The 17,195-nt window shown below is 42.0% G+C and overlaps 2 protein-coding genes across 2 annotated transcripts; both read left to right on the top strand.

Annotated features, from left to right (window-relative positions):
• Nucleotides 1-637: 637 nt before the first annotated feature.
• On the top strand, nt 638-2,209 carry LOC309558558 (E3 ubiquitin/ISG15 ligase TRIM25-like; the record flags this gene model as incomplete). The annotated part of the gene is made up of 1 exon (XM_082261637.1): nt 638-2,209. One exon carries the CDS (start codon nt 638-640, stop codon nt 2,207-2,209), a length of 1,572 nt encoding a protein of 523 aa, XP_082117763.1.
• Nucleotides 2,210-15,376: 13,167 nt separating this feature from the next.
• LOC309558559 (E3 ubiquitin/ISG15 ligase TRIM25-like) lies at nt 15,377-16,933 on the top strand (the record flags this gene model as incomplete). The annotated part of the gene is made up of 1 exon (XM_082261638.1): nt 15,377-16,933. The coding sequence occupies one exon, from the start codon at nt 15,377-15,379 to the stop codon at nt 16,931-16,933; it is 1,557 nt and encodes a 518-aa protein (XP_082117764.1).
• Between the last annotated feature and the right edge of the window lie 262 nt (nt 16,934-17,195).

Here is a 17,195-nt window from a genome sequence, read left to right on the forward strand (position 1 = left end):
AATCAACGGCAACGCACAGGCGTCCCGCGATTTGCAATGATTTCCGGATCGCGGGCAGAATCGCGGTGATTCCACCTGCGGTCCGCTACGCTAACATATGAACGTAGCCTAATACTTTTCGATGTTTTGAAAGTACCATTTTTTCAACCACCTGGGAGAGAAGCACATTTTTTTGTTTTTTTGTTTACGTTTTTGAAAAGAACACTTCACCACGGTGGTTTGGACAGCATATATTTTATATAAATAAAGGATAACGGCAAGCAAAAGGTCACATCTGGCCCCAGAGCCGCAGTTTGGAGGTCACTGCTCTAGGACCTCTGCTTTGGAAAAAAATAAAAGATGTTTGGGGGTTTCGAAGAAAATTTCTAGTAAAAAATACTGATTGTTGCAGTACATGTGAATAAAAAGTGCCAGAAAAGGCCTGGTCTGGGATGGCTAGCAAGATATAAGACTATCTGTCTTCAGCAGATAAAGGGTTACGAGAAGAGGGAGGCTCTCACTTTACAAGGAAACCGGAAGTCAGTTTACATAACAAAGGCCTCCAAAGAAACTCTTTCATCACCAGTGTATAAAACCAGTGAGCTGAAGTTCTCTCACAAGTGAATGTCCTTCTCATGAGAACATTTCCATCTCCACAATGGCATCTGCTGACCTGAGAGAGGAGCTGAACTGCTCCATCTGCCTGAACCTATATAAGGAGCCCATATTACTGAAATGTGGACATAACTTCTGCTGGGATTGTATAGTGACTGTGCTGGATACACAGGAGGAGTCTGGAGAATATTCCTGTCCGGAATGCAGAGAGCAGTATACAGAGCGCCCTCCGCTGGAGAAGAACCGGAAGCTGTGTAACATCGTGGAGTGTTACAGATCCTCTCACCAGGAAGTAACAGAGGTCTTGTGTACATACTGCGATTCTCCTACACCAGCTTCTAAATCGTGTCTGCACTGTGAGGCCTCATTTTGTGATAAACACTTGAGCAACCACAGCAAGTCAGTGCATCACATTATAACTGATCCCACCACATCATTTGATGACAGAAAATGCTCCGTACACCAGGATGTCCTGAAATATTACTGCGCAGAGGACAGCGCCTGTATCTGTATGTCCTGCTGGGTGGCTGGAGACCACAGAGGACACCAGGTGGACCTTCTGAATGAGGCCTCTGAGAAGATAAAGGAGAATTTGAGAGACTCTACAAATTTATTCGACTTTGAGAAACAGGAGATTCAGAAGAGGATACAAACTCTGGAAAATCACAGGACAGAAGAGAACGGGAAAACGATTGCTGTTGTTAGGAGAGTCACCGATATGTTTCGAGAGATCAGGAAACAGCTGGAGGATGTTGAGAAGAAAGTCCTGCTGGAAACATGCAGGCAGAAGAAGCTGATCTCACATTCGGTCTCTTCTCTGATCCAACAGTTGGAGCAACAGAAGGATGAACTGTGCAAAAAAATTAATCAAATGAAAGAATTGTGTGATATCGAAGATCCCTTAACTGTCTTGAAGAAAGCACCGAACAGAGAGGACATTATTCCCGGGAAAAACGATACAACAAATGATGTAACCAATGCTGGATGTATAGCTGAGGGCACCATCTCACAGATGTTACAAAGAGGACTATGCAACCTTTCTCGCAATTTGAAGGATCTGATGGTGAAAAAAAACTTTTCGGTGATGGAAAAATCGGATATTGTGTTGGACATAAATACGGCTCATGACAATCTGATATTCTCGAAAAAACGCAAGAGAGTCTCCCATACCGACATTGGTGTGAACAGGCCAGACGGCCCTAAAAGGTTTAAATGCTGCCAGGTGTTAAGTGTCCAAAGCTTTGAATCCGGGACACATTACTGGGAGGTGGATGTAAGTGAAGCCGAGGAATGGCTGATAGGGGTTGCCTGCGAAAGCATGGAGAGGAAGATTGCAGGAAATGAATCATTTATTGGCTGCAATGACAAATCGTGGAGTCTGATTCAAAGACCTTCAAGTCTTCAAGTCAGGCACAAGAACATTTCTACAAACATCGACTGCAAATCTTTAATAAAGACTGTCGGGATTTATCTGGAGTACGAGGCTGGCCATCTGTCCTTCTACCAGCTGTGTGACCCTGTCCGACACCTCCACACCTTCACCGCCACCTTCACTGAACCTCTCCATGCTGCTTTCTATGTTTTTCCAAAAGGCTCCATCAGAATTATAAAGTAATTACTATAATAGAGTTAAGTGCCGGGTCACACTTATGCGATGCGGGAAGGCTGCAAATTCGCAGCCTGTTCCCGCATCGCAAACGCACCCCTGGCAGTTCACACTGCCATATGCGATACGCTGGGGGTGTCAATGAAATGTTAATGACACCCCCAGTTTGATCGCATATCGCAGTGCGATATGACAGTTCGCACAGGATCGGATCACACAAGTGCCGATCCGATCCTGATGCGGGTGAAAAAAAGGGTCATGTGCGACTTTTGTGCGGGTGCAGTGCGAATTTCAGCCATACAAAGTGTATGGCTGAATTTGCACCGCACAGCCGATCGCATGTAATGAAGGAGCAGTGCGCTCCGATATTACATGCGATCGCCGCAGCCGCAAGAGTGTGAACCGGCACTAATAGTTACATTTTTATTTGTGTTTAAATATATTCATATTATTTTTATAGTTGATTTTATTTAACCACTTAACGACCGGAAGGTTTTACCCCCCTTAATGACCAGGCTATTTTTTTGTGATACTGCACTGCTTTATTTTACCTGACAATTGCGCGGTCATGCAATGCTGTACCCAAATAAAGTTGATGCCCTTTTTTTCCCCACAAATAAAGCTTTCTTTTGGTGCCATTTGATTACCTCTGCGTTTTTTATTTTTTGTGCTATAAACAAAAAAGAGCGACAATTCTGAAAAAAAATATATATATGTTTTTTACTTTCTGCTATAAACATACCCAATAAAAAAAAAAAAATCTAATTTTTTCATCAATGTAGGCCAATATGTATTCTTCCACATATTTTTGGTAAAACATATCCCAATAAGTGTAAATTAATTGGTTTGTGCAAAAGTTGTCGCGTCTACAAACTAGGGGATAGATTTATGGCATTTTTATTTATTTTATTTTTTTTGCTAGTAATGGCGGCCATCAGTGATTTTTTGGCGGGACTGCAACATTGCGGCCGACAGATCTGACACCTAACTGACATTTTTGACACTTTTGAGGGGGCCAGTGACATTACTACAGTGATCAGTGCTAAAAACATGCACTGTTATGGTAATAATGACACTGGCAGGGAAGCGGTAATAATGACACTGGCAGGGAAGCGGTAATAATGACACTGGCAGGGAGGGGGTTAACACCAGAGGCTATCAAAGGGTTAAGTGTGTCCCTAGGGGGTGCTTTATAACTGTGTGGGGGATGTACTTGCTGAATGACCACAGAGATCCGTGTTCCTAAACAGGAGGAATACAGGATCCCTATGTTCATCTGACAGAACAGCGGTCTGTCTTGTTTACATAGACCAGGGGTGGGGAACCTTTTTTCTACCAAGGGCCATTTGGATTTTTGTAACATCATTCGGGGGCCGTACAAAATGTATGCATAAATGTAATAGGCATTGATTTGCGGCAAAAAACGCTGTAAAAAATTGCGTGACTTTGAGGTCACAAAAGTGTGAAAGGAGCCTTCAGTAATCAAGGTATAGTGTGCCCCCTTTCAATGCAGACTGACCACAGCGTGCCCCCCTTTCAATGCAGACTGACCACAGCGTGCCCCCCTTTCAATGCGGAGTGCCCACAGCGTGCCCCCCTTTCAATGCGGAGTGCCCAGAGCGTGCCCCCTTTCAATGCGGAGTGCCCAGAGCGTGCCCCCTTTCAATGCGGAGTGCCCAGAGCGTGCCCCCTTTCAATGCGGAGTGATTGACCACAGCGTGCCCCCTTTCAATGCGGAGTGCCCAGAGCGTGCCCCCTTTCAATGCAGAGTGCCCAGAGCATGCCCCCTTTAAATGCGGAGTGCCCAGAGCGTGCCCCCTTTCAATGCGGAGTGGCCAGAGCGTGCCCCCTTTCAATGCGGAGTGATTGGCCACAATGCAGAGTGAACAGCGTGCCAAGCCCCATAGCACTTACCTGTTGTAGTGGCGGCCGGCTTCCTCTCTTCAGTCCCCGCGTCTCTTCGAGTCCTCCCGCGTCCCGCCTCCTCCTCGGCCAATGACATTGGCCGAGGAGGAGGCGGATCCGTGAGACAGTAGCGAATTTTCATTCGCTATTGTCACACAAATGGGCGGGCTCGGAACGCACTGCTCTGCGCCTCGGGTCCAGCCTTTTCGGAGATTCACAGTGTCAGAACGGAGCCATCGGCTCCTTCTGACACAGCGGCACGGATCGCGGGCCGGACAGAAGGATCGTGCGGGCCGCATACGGCCCGCGGGCCGGAGGTTCCCCACCCCTGACATAGACAGACCCTGTGAATTTGGGTGTTCTGCAAACGGCTGAACTCATGCTCGGGCCAAACCATTTGCCCATCCTTACTAGTAAATGAGGTAAATGAAGAAAAAAAATGACCCAATTCCCCCATTCACACTTTCAGTATGGATGGAGGAATCCCCCCCCCCCCCCATGTGTCTTTGTATTCTGGCAGCGAGTAGACTTCCCCACCATCTGAATACACAGATCAGAACTGCATTCTATTGCCTGTGGCACTGATAGAGTGAAATTTTTTCAACAGGGGGGTTGAACAGAAGTCAATCAGCAGATCATCTTCTGTTTAACCACAGTGGTCATACATCGATCGAAGTTTGGCTGATCCCTGGTAAACTGGCTGAACTTCGATCCATGTATGGCCATCTTTAGTTCCATTGGGAATTTTTAAAATATATATCAGAAGGTGTGAACATCCTTAAGAAATGGTTAGAACATTACAGTAAATTAAGTAAACATTACAGTGCATTACAGCATACACTATATCAGGTTATTTTTTGCTGTCTTTGTTAGGTTGGGGATATCCAAGTACATGTTGCAAGGTGTGAACACCCTGTTCTAATTAACATAATCCAATCCCAGAAAGTCTGGGTCAGGTATTGCCGTTAGAGCTCTCGTACATGGCTGAAGGTGTGAATTGTTTTCAAATTATTGGAAAAGAAAAAGACAGAGTTATATTCGGTGACAGATTACAGTAAACCCCCCTCCATTGCGGGGGTTGCGTTCCGGACCCAGCCGCGAAAAGTGAAATTCCGCGAAATAGAAAAACCCTATTAAAATGCATTGTAGGCATGTTTATTTTACTGTCACTGTACGTGTAAAAGCATTTTAAGGTCTTTAAACACACTTTTAAAACAATAGAAACTCATTTAAACACATAAAAGATACTGAGAGACAGAGCAAGAGCTATGGAAAACACAAAAATATTTCATTTTTAATGATTTATATAGTAAAATAACATTACAAAAAAAAACGCAATATACCGGGACCGCAAAAACTGAACCGCGATGGAGCGGGGGTTTACTGTACATCAAAGGCCTCCACTTTTGTTGTAAATGGCTTTTCCGGTTTGGCATAGACGGTCTAATTCTTGACATCTGTGGAGAAGTTGTTGTCTCTGGTCATGATGTACACCTCACTGTCTTCAAAAGAAAATCCTTTTTCCTTAAGGTCTATATAAACCCAAAATCATTTTTTTCAGTATATTTCGTTTCATATACAGTTTTCTTAAAGTGTATCGGTAGGCAAAATCTTTTGGGTCGGGAGATTTTAAGTTTCTATTGAGGTCTGTGTACCCACTGGGGATTTTCAGTTCCCCTCTTTTTGTCCTGGAAACCAAAGGAACTTGACTAGTCTTCACAGAGTCCTGACCTCAACCTGACAGAACACCTTTAGGATGAATTAGAGCAGAGACTGCGAGCCAGGCCTTCTCATCCAGCATTGGTGCCTGACCTCACAAATACGCTTCTGGATGAAAGGTCAAACATTCCCATAGACACACTCCTAAACTGTGTGGACAGCCTTCCCAGAAGAGTTGAAGCTGTTATAGCTGCAAAGGGTGGGCCAACTCAATATTGAACCCTACGGACTAAGACTGGGATACCATTAAAGTTCATGTGTGTGTAAAGGCAAGCGACCCAATACTTTTGACAATATAGTGTGTATATAAATGATATAAGGTTTGGCATTAACCACCTCAATAACGCTATATATGGAATAGTATTGAGGTGGTTATATCGGATTATGGTTGAGGCTACAACCGTGATCCCGGTATAGTATAGCCCGAAGCAAAATAAATAAAGTGTAGGGCTAGCATGACTGGGTAGACAGGGTAATCAGGGAGAGATAGGGTTAACTAAAGTTAATTTGGTATTTCCCTTCTTTAGCAGGGAGGAGGGGCTGCAAGGAGGTCTTGGAGAAGTCAGCACATCTTCCCAGGATTCCGTGAAGCACATGGGGGAAGAACATTCATGCCCACCCGTCCCTCCCTATACTTGATTTATTCATCTGTACGTGGTCTTCATGATTTGGCGGATGGGATCTTTGGTGGCGTTTAAAAAAAACCTGCTGTGCTTATCAGTTTAGGGACCCATCTAATGTATGGAGTCACCTGTGGAATGCCAGTTAATGGTGGATTAACTGGTAGGTTAAAATTGTGAAGTATCTGCAAAATGTTGAGGTCGTCCCCGAGCCTGTGTCGTGTGGCTGGGGACCGTGTAAGTAGTTACGCAGATACAAAGTGGATAATTGCCCGTGCCTCCAAAGATCGGCAACCTCATGTTTCATAATATTGTATTATTATTTTGGTTCCTGTTTTAGAGCCGGTTCACATTAGCGCGACTTGTCAGGCGACTTGTCCGCCTGACAAGTCGCGCTCCCTCGCAGTCCATTGACCGCTACAGGACCCGTTCTAATAGGAGCGACACAAGTCGCTCCGACTTAGAAAAAGGGTCCTGTACTATTTCGGGGCGACCTCGGAGCGACTTGCATAGACTTCCATTATGTGAAGTCCCTGCAAGTCGCTCCGAAGTCGTGGTGCAATGTAATGCACAAGTCGCCCCCGAAGTAGTAAGGAGTTGTGTCACCTCAGTGTGAACCGGCTCTTAACCACTTGCCGACCGCTCACTGGAGCTCTACTGCGGCAAAGTGGTTAGTTCCCGTCCAGCGACGTAGACCTACGTCACTGGACTCCTCCCCTTATGGGCAGCGCACGCGCGCCGCCGGAGGCTCGCTCCCGCTGTATTCAGTCACAGCGGGAGTCGGGCCAGGGGAGGAGCGGCCGCTCTTCCCCGATCGTCGGGGAATCGAGTTTGGAGATCCGCCTGCTTGTGTAAACAGAGCGGGCGGATCTCCTAAGTGACAGACAGTGACAGATTGCAGGGTTCAGCATAGCTGAACATGCGATCTGTCCCTGTGTCACTCAGTCACCTCCCCCCACACACGTTAGTAAGCACCAGGCATACATTAACCCCTCCCTCTCCAATAAAATGAACCCCTTCCCTGCCAGTGTATTTTTACAGTAACAGTGCATATGTATAGCACTGATTACTGTAGTAATGTCACTGGTAACCCCAAAAGTGTCAAAAATGTCAGTCAAGGGTCCGATCTGTTCGCCGTAATGTCGCAGTCCCGCAAAAAAAATCGCAGATCGCTGCCATTACTCGTTAAAAAAAAAAACACCAAAAATGACAGAAATCTTTCCCGTAGTTAGTAAACGCAATAACTTTTGCGCAAACCAATCAAAATACCCTTTTTGTGATTTTTTTTACCAAACATAGGTAGCAGAAAACAAATTGGCCAAAAATTAAAAAAAAAATTCGATTTTTACATTTTTTTGGGGGGATTTCATATAAAAAAATGTGAAAAATATTGTTATTTTTTCAAAATTTACGCTTTTTTTTTTTATAGCGCAAAAAGTAAAAATCGCACAGGTGGTCAAATACCACCAAAAGAAAGCTCTGTTTGTGGGAAAAAAAGGACGTAAATTTCGTTTGGGTACGGTGTCGCACGACTGCGCAATTGTCAGTTAAAGTCGCACAGTGCCGAATCGCAAAAAGTGGCCTGGACGTAAGACAGCAAAATCCTCCGGTGGTAAAGTGGTTAAGGAATGTTTGTTATATTTTTGTTTGGTTTTAATAAATGGCCGTTACGGCCAAAAATTTACTCCAACACTTGTGTTTTGGTATTTTTTCTACAGATATTTGGGATAAAAGGGGTTGGGTTGGTTACAGGTTATGAGGTTGAGGATAAATTACATCTATGGTGCCATAATCATGTTTATTACAGCAGGCAATTCTGCACAATATAAAAGTAATCCAAGCGGTTATACATGCAGCTATCCATGTATGGCCAGTTTAACCTCCCTGGCGGTCTGATTAATTAGGGATGATCAAACTTTTGAAAAGTTTGGTTCGACCAGAACACCCGAATTTCCCGAAAGTTCGGTTCGGATTCCAGAACCCCATTGAAATCAATGGGACCCAAACTTCTGGAATCAAAAAACACAATTTTGAAGCCCTAAAACCCAATAAATGCCCCTAAAAAGTGCCTAGGGTCCTGGGTCATGCCCCAGGGACTATTAATTACACCAAAAAAGTTCTTAAAAATTGTCATTGTTGATAGAGATATATATATAAATATATGCGTTCTATCATCCCTACTGATTATGTCAGAATTTTTGTGCTAAAAGCGGTACATTGTTTTGCATGGAAATATGTTTTATATTGTAGGCCTGTAATTCTTAGGAATAACTCACTTAAATCTGTTCAAACAAGAGTCTAGTAGACATCCCGGGTATGATAAAGTTTGAAACACAAAATCATAAATTATAATATAATAATAATAAATGTCATCAAATTCTTCATTGTTTTTGAAATGGAGGGCTCCGTTCACATGTAGGCGTTTTGGGGCGTTTTTGGGGAGTTTTTCTGCTCTAGGATCAGCTCTCAAAACGCCCAACAAGACAAATCCTATTCATTTCAATGGCCCCTGTTCACATCTGAGCGTTTTGACGCCTGAAGCAAAACGCCCAACGCTCAAAAAAGTACATGAGCTTCTTTTTGGGCAGATTACAGGCGTTTTCCATTGGTTTCTATTCAATCTAAAAACGCCTGCACAAAAATCGCGGTAAAATCGCGGTAAAAATCGCGGTAAAAACGCACGAAAACGCTACGCTCAGGTGTGAATGTAGCCTTAGAGGGAGAATCTGTACTCTGACATGACTGTGCCAAAGAATGGAGTGGCAAGTAATATATTGGTTGTCCAATACCACTTCTGCAGGGGTTTCCCCACCATTCCCTAAAGAATTATTAGGCCCAGAAATTTCCAAATGTCATCTTTGGTCACTGGTTCCCACTTTCTGCATCTTGCAAACTTCCGATGTGTAGCCAATTGTTGCTATTTGTACCGGTTTGTCTCTGTAACTATTTTTTCAATAACCTCATCGGTCAGAAATAATTGTAGGTATGCCAAGGGGTTGTCATGGTCAACGTCAGCTTTCATACCAGGTGCTCCAGTAAATGGGAATCTTGGGGGCTCTGCCTGATCCGTACCAAACACCAAGTTGGCACATCGCTGAGCTCAGCTGCAGAATCGTCGCTGTTGTCACTTTTAGTACCCGATGACGAATTTTCCCACGAATCACTATCGCTCAGTTCTTCAAATATTTCCGATTCACCGTCGCTGTTTTCCAGTTCATCCAAAAGCGTTTTTGAGCTTAAAGAACGCTTTTTGGACACCATGGACGTTATTAATTTTCCAGGCACAAAGTACCGCAAAAAGTACAGGCAGGACACTGGAAAAGCCTCTAGGTGAAATGGCATGATACAAAATTGTAATCCTAACAGATTACACTGTATCATGTCATTTTTTTTTATCTCCCGCCGGTTCCACTCCCCTGCGACGCAGCGCTTGCAGGGAAGGGAACCGGAAGAAGGTTCCGGCATCGGCTGAACACACAGCGGGAGGACAGCAGGAGGAAGGCTGGGGAGGACGGCGGGGGATCGCAAGGGAAGGTGAGTATCAATCTGGGGTAATCCCGAGTGTGTCTCGGGGTTACCGCTTTTGGCACTGAATATTAACCACGAGCCACACTCTGGAATACCGCTATTAAGGTTAAGACAGCAAACAGTTCAAAATAACATTACATCATACATGCAAGCTTCTTTTTTTAATATCCCAGTCTAGATTCATATATTTGAGTAATGCAGACAAGTAGGAATGGCCACATGACAAGCTAAATTAAGTGCCCATTCACACTAGGGCGACTCACGAGGCGACTTGTGTCGCCCCAGGTCGCTTGACATAACCAAAGCAATGTAATTCAATCAGTGCCGTCTTAATTGCCACTACTGAAGTCGCTCCGACTTCAGAAAAGGGTCCGGTACTACTTTGAGGCGACCAGTGATCCGACCTGTCCCATATACTTCAATGGGAGTCGCCTCCTTATCTTAATTGAAGCGACTTGTGATCCGACTTGTCATCTGACTTTGCAAAAAAATGGTATTGAACAAGAAAAGAGCATAATTTTTATTAAAACATGAATATGTCTTCTGTCAACCTGGCCGTTTTTCTTGCAGGCATTTATCGGGCATTTTTTTAGTCAGGCATGTCTTTTTTTGAATTTAGTGTCTGGGGGGGTCTAAAAAATGTACCTGTCAAGTTTCAGCTCTGTAGCATGTCCAGAACCCCTAAAAAACAGCATTTTTCTTATAATTTCAGTAATACGACTTCTCTGCGGCTGGCTTTTTTTCTTGCAGGCATTTATCGGGCATTTTTTTAGGCAGGCATGTCATTTTTTGTATTTAGTGTCTGGGGGGTCTAAAAAGTGTACCTGTCAAGTTTCAGCTCTGTAGCATGTCCAGAACCCCTAAAAAACAGCATTTTTCTTATAATTTTTAGTAGAAAACTAATGCAGTGTCTTTCCAGCTGTCTTTTTCTTTTCTTTTTTTTTTTCAAAACATCATATTGTGATTGGCCAAATAAAAAGTCGCCTCGCGCTGAAGTCGCGCTGAGTCGCGCCAAAGTCGCGCTGGAAGCGACGCGACTCTAGTGGTCGCGGCAGTGTGAACCGGCACTAAAGGTTTTTGCACATGTAGTCAGTGGCTGGAGGCATGGTGTTCAAAGATAATTTTATAGGTTTTCTAAAATTATAACATGGTTCAAGTATTCTGCAATGAAAAAAAAATATGGTTTTGATTATATTATAGCTGGTTGGTACAATTTAAAACACAAAAATTAGCAACTCTCTGAAACTTTGTCATAAAGTTTTTTGCAGAACAAAAAATGACTATGAGCTAGGGAGAGGTCCCAATGCATTGTTTGGACTCCAGCTGGGAAGTAGACTTTGAGTCAAATTGAATTGAATGGAGTCCAGTCAAAAGCAATGACCCCACCTCACCACCTCCCAACTGGAAAAGAGGGACAGGAGTGGTCATTTAGAATCCATGTTGTATAAACAATACAGGACAATATGGACCAGCTGGCTGTGAAACTGTTTTTTTTTATAGTACAGATATGGTAATATTTTAGTGATATGGTAACAATACAGAGTAAAAAAAAATCTAACCCAAACATGCTGCGACTTTGTTAATGTTTTTGATTTGAATGTTAACAAAAGGGCAATTTTAATAGTAAGTAACGCGTATAGCCTAAACTTTTTCTTTAAATTTGGATAGAGTAAGCAAGTGCTAGACCCAATGTCAATTTTTTAAATAAATATCTGCACCACAAAGAAGTATATGAAAGATGAAACACAACTCTATTATAAATCACAAAACACCATATGATTGTAAAATATCCCACAAATGTAACCCAGAATAAAAAAAATAAAATATTCAACACCTTCCCCACCCAAAAAAATAAAAAAATCAGTACACCACTCCTTTTGGAATAATACCACCTATCAGGGAATTCAAGTTGAGCCAACCTAGGGCAGTAAACATAAAGTACATAAAGTTAATAATGTAACCAACCAAATATAACACATGTAACATGACAAGTAAATGCAAAAAGTTAAAAAAATATGTAAAACCTGAGTTCCCCGAGATAAACTTGGGTGTCTTGCACACCGCCCAAATCCTTTCATACCAAATTATGAAACAAAATTGAAGAAATGAATGTACTTCGGCAAACCACTGGGAGCAGTTTGGGTATCAATATATTGTGAAAAGTAAAAAATGTGCCAAAAATAAACATTTTTTTCCAAGAATTTTTTTTAAAGTCTAAACATTAAGGTAGCATTTTCATTTTCCTCTTTATTGTGGCCTGTGAAGTCCTGATGTAGTTTATTCTTGAGTCCATCCAAGCCACTTTTAAACAATTTAGCCATAATCCAAAGAATTATTTGTATAAAAATCGCATTAAGCAAGATTTAATTTAAAAGTCATAAAACACACATTTGAACTTCATCTACGTCATCTCCGTTTTCACCACCATATAAAATTTAGCATCAATACAGAAAGAAGGTGACAGGCTGTATTCAGTAAACTACAACCTCAGTAGTTCCTAATTATATAAATATCTCTTTTATAAAGATATATCATATATCTCATACAAAAATTTTAAACATTACAGTATATCTATCTATCTATCTATCTATCTATCTATCTATCTATCTATCTATCTATCTATCTATCTATCTATCTATCTATCTATCTATCTATCTATCTATCTATCTATCTATCTATCTATCTATCTATCTATCTATCTATCTATCTATCTATCTATCTATCTTTATCTATAAATATATATATATATATATATATATATATATATATATATATATATATATTAGGAGTTTAAACCCATCACACATCAAAATTATTTCTAAACTTTTAAATTATCTTGATATTATGGAGTATACATGTAAGATTTGCATATAAAAAAAAAACATTGAATTCAACGCAACTTCATTTATATTTAAGGCGCCTTCACGCTGGCTGCTTTTGCCGCGCTTTTCTATGGCGTCAAAAGCTAATGAAATATATTCCCCATTAAATCCTATGTAACTGTTCACTTTTCAGGTGGGCTGCACTTTGTAAAGTCCTGCATGCTCATTTGACTTACAATGGAATTTGCCTTTTTGGTTCAGTTTTTCAAAAGCACACCAAAAAGGGACCCTTCATTGTAAGTCAATGGGAACGCATAAAAAGCTCATCAGTAGGAAAGGGCCCTAAAAGATAATATATATAATTTTTGACTCATATTCTTTTATATTTTTTCATTTTATAGTTTGCTCTAATTATCTAGTGCTTTGATTTTTACATTTTTTATTCATTATTTGCAAAGGGCAATAAGCTCAGGGTCCCCCATGCAGGGGCACAGCACAATTATATAGAACAGTAGTCAAATAGAATGGTTGAAATAAAAAATATTCAACGGTTCACATACAATTACCTGTTAGGGATCTTAGGCCAACAGTGAGGTATTCATAAACCAGTTAGTTCCCCAGACCCACAGTTCCTGGCATCGGACATATCAAGAACAAAAGAAAGGACCAGAAAGAAATAAGAAAAGAGAAGGAAGAAAGGTAAGAGGGGCAAAGGGGGCAGAGAGGGTGAAGCCCTTCGCAGACTCAGGGCCGCACCAGGTATTACATCAAATAAACTACCTTAACAGGTTAGGTGTAGGTACAGTAGGGAGTAGTTAATCAAAGGCTCACAAATTTTAAGAAATTTGGAATGAGAGTCCTTCAGGATATTAATCGTCAGCTGAATGAAGTATGTAACAGAGCAAAAACTCTGGACCAGAATCCAGTCAGCAGTGGGCAAGACCCCCAGATGTGTAGTAAGTCCCCCGTTGGAATGGAAGTCCTTTAAGATACTAGATATTTTTTCATTGACCATTAGGGCGGTCATGTGGTCTTTTACTCCCTGTGAAACAGGACTGATGGTTTCCTCCATGCTTGTACCATGGTCTGCTTAACAGACAGAAATAGGTAGGACAAAATTTTTTGTTGGTAGATAAAAAGGCTCAGAATTGGGCAGTGCAAGAAAGACAATTTAGTGTCCTTATGAATCGTCAGCTGAGATAAAGTAACAGACCAAAAACCTTGGACTAGAAGCCGGTTAGCAGTGGGCAGGACCACCAGATGTGCAGTACATCCCCCTTCTGGCCACAGTTCCTATAGCATCTATTGCTGCCCCCAGGATTTGCGGGAGGTAAACCAGGTAGGAGCCCAGTACCATCACAACAGTACCTTGTATGCAGATTCAAGGGTTGTCATGTTAGGGGAACATTTTGCTACAGTTGACTGGACCTTACTCCAGTCCTTCCAATCAAGTGGTTAGGTCACGTAACCGTTCCCACTGTGTCACGTATGAGAGGAGTGTTGAGTGCGCTCAATTGTTTAGGGAAGATTATAGGGCAACGGGCATACGAATTTATGCTCCAAAAACCTGCCAGAAGTTGGCAGAAATAAAAAAACCTGTAATCTCGTGATTATGTGCATTTATGCACATTTAAAGGCGTATGGCGTTTAGAAGTTAGAGTGGAAACTCATCCAATTGGCAAAAATTTTCACGTATTCCAGCCACTAGATCTATGCACACCAGCGTACATTTGTGCACCATTATACAGGTTTAGGTGCCTTCATGTGTAAATTACACCTAGGCTCCTCTCCAAACACAGGGGGATTTTTGTAATGCCTCTAAATGCCACTCTTAAAATATGTATCTAAATGCCCAATGTGTATGGTCACATAGCTTAACACTGAACTGAGTTTAAAAGCATAAATAAAATCATCTTGGACGCCGCCTGTAAAGGCTGTTGTTTTTTTTTTTTTTTTTACTTCCGAGTGCATGAGGCCTAAAAAGTCCAAAATAAATATACAAAATCTGTCATGTAGATGTCTGCATACTTCTATTCCTGTAACCACTTGGATAAAATAGTCACACTTGGAATGAGAAGATCAAAAAGGTCCTCTAACGTACAAATGGTGTAACACAGATAGGCAGGCCATAGATTATGGCATTTTTTTTTTTTTTGCAACCTCAGATTGCAGGAAAGAAAATCGCTCAGTACTCCATCAACACAGTCAGTGAGGATAGGGGAATGCCTCCCATGGAGCTGTTGTGTTCTCCTGGCGAGAAGGGGTGTTATGATGCGGGGAGCCAGATCAATGGCTGCTAGTGGTTATACAGCGTCAATAATCACTTGCTAAAAATCCAACATGCTGGTTGTACCCAAGTTGGACTATTGATCGACTTGGGTACAATCAGCCTGCTTATAGATGGATCAAATCCATCTATGGCTGTCTTTAATATACTAATCTACATTTCCTGGCCAGACAAAGGGCTTTGTGAGTAGGGTGGATCTGACTTTACATAACAAAGCATTCTCAGGAACTCTTTCATCGGCAGTGTATAAGACTGATGTTCTGAGTTGTATCACAAGTACATTTTCTTCTCCACAATGGCATCTGCTGACCTGAGAGATGAGCTGAAGTGCTCCATCTGCCTGGACCTTTACACGGAGCCCGTATCACTAAAATGTGGACACAACTTCTGCCAGGACTGTATTGTGACTGTGCTGGATACCCAGGAGGGGTCTGGAGATTATTCCTGTCCCGAGTGCAGGGAGCAGTATACAGAGCGCCCTCTGCTGGAGATCAACAGAAAGCTTTGTAACACCATGGTGCCTTTCGGATCGGCTCACCAGGGGAAAGTAGAGGTCTTTTGCACGTACTGTAATCCTTCTGTACCAGCTTCCAAAACATGTCTACACTGTGAGGCCTCGTTTTGTGAAAAGCACTTAAACAACCACAGCAAGGCAGTGCATCACCTTTTAATTGAGCCTACTGATTCATTTGAAGACAGAAAATGCTGCACACATCAAGAAATTCTAAAATATTACTGCACAGAGGACAGTGCCTGCATCTGTATGTCCTGCTGGGTGGCTGGAGAACATAGAGGACACCAGGTGGAAATGCTGGAAGAGGCCTCCGTGAAGAAATTTAGAGATGTTACTGAAAAACTGAATTTTGAGAAACAGCGGACTGAGGTTAAAATCCAAAACATGAAAAAGTACAGGACAGTAGCGAAAGAAAGGGTAGCTGATTTTGCAAAGAGCATTGGCGAACTGTTTATAGACATCAGGAAAGAGTTGGATGATGTAGAGAAGAGAGTTCTGACTGAGATCTCCAGACAGGATGAGGAGACCTATAAGTCATTCTCTGATCTGATCCGGCATTTTGAGATACTAAACGATACGATGTCCAAGAAGATAAATGAAATTTGGGACTTACATAGAAGCAAAGATCCATTACCTCTTCTAAAGAAAGAATTTATCTGTGATAGCATCATTCTTCCTGAGGACATAGTCAGTGATCTATGCATTAATGGATGCTTCGATAATGTTTTGGTCATACAGACACTACATCGAGGACTTCTCAACTTGGCTGACAGTATGATGGAAATGACGAAAAAAAGGGGCTTCTTGAAGATGAAGAAATCAAAAATTTTACTTGATATAAAAACAGCCAGTAATTATATTATTATATCAAAAGATCTTCAATCAGCTTCTTCCATCAATGAACCAGAGAGCAGACCGGATGTTGAGGAGAGGTTTAGATCCCCACAGGTATTAAGTACATGCAGCTTTTCTTCTGGGAGACACTATTGGGAGGTGGATGTGAGTGCAGCGAAAGAATGGCTCATTGGGGTGGCCAAACACAGCATGGAGAGGAAAACAGAGGGAGTTGAATCTTACATAGGTTATAATGACAAATCATGGGGTCTGACTCAAAGAACTGGTCTTTATGCCACTCACAACAACTCTGTAAAAAAAATAGACTCCGATTCTTCTATAAAGACAGTTGGGATCTACCTGGAGTACAGCGCAAGACGTCTTGCCTTCTACCAGCTGTGTAACCCCGTAAGACTCCTCCACGCCTTCTCTGCCGCCTTCAAGGAACCCCTTCATGCTGCTTTCTATGTATTTCAAAACACCTCCATCAGAATTATAAATTAAACACAGATACAGACAAAAAGTAGATGTAACCCCTAAATGAACAACATTTAGGTTGCTCTGTGGCCTGTGTATCATAAACAACACTATCAGAATCCTATTGTAACAATGTGCCACCTCTGGGCTCCCCAAAGTTGGATTATCCACTCACCCCACCAGGGATGGTCATCTATGCCACATGTCTGACATTAGTAAGTTATAAGATTGCTTTTACCAGCTTAGTATTAGGAACAAATACATTTATATTGATGTCTATAATGGGTGC

This window comes from Pelophylax lessonae (assembly GCF_965119305.1).
Source record: "Pelophylax lessonae genome assembly, chromosome: 6".
Taxonomy (NCBI): domain Eukaryota; kingdom Metazoa; phylum Chordata; class Amphibia; order Anura; family Ranidae; genus Pelophylax; species Pelophylax lessonae.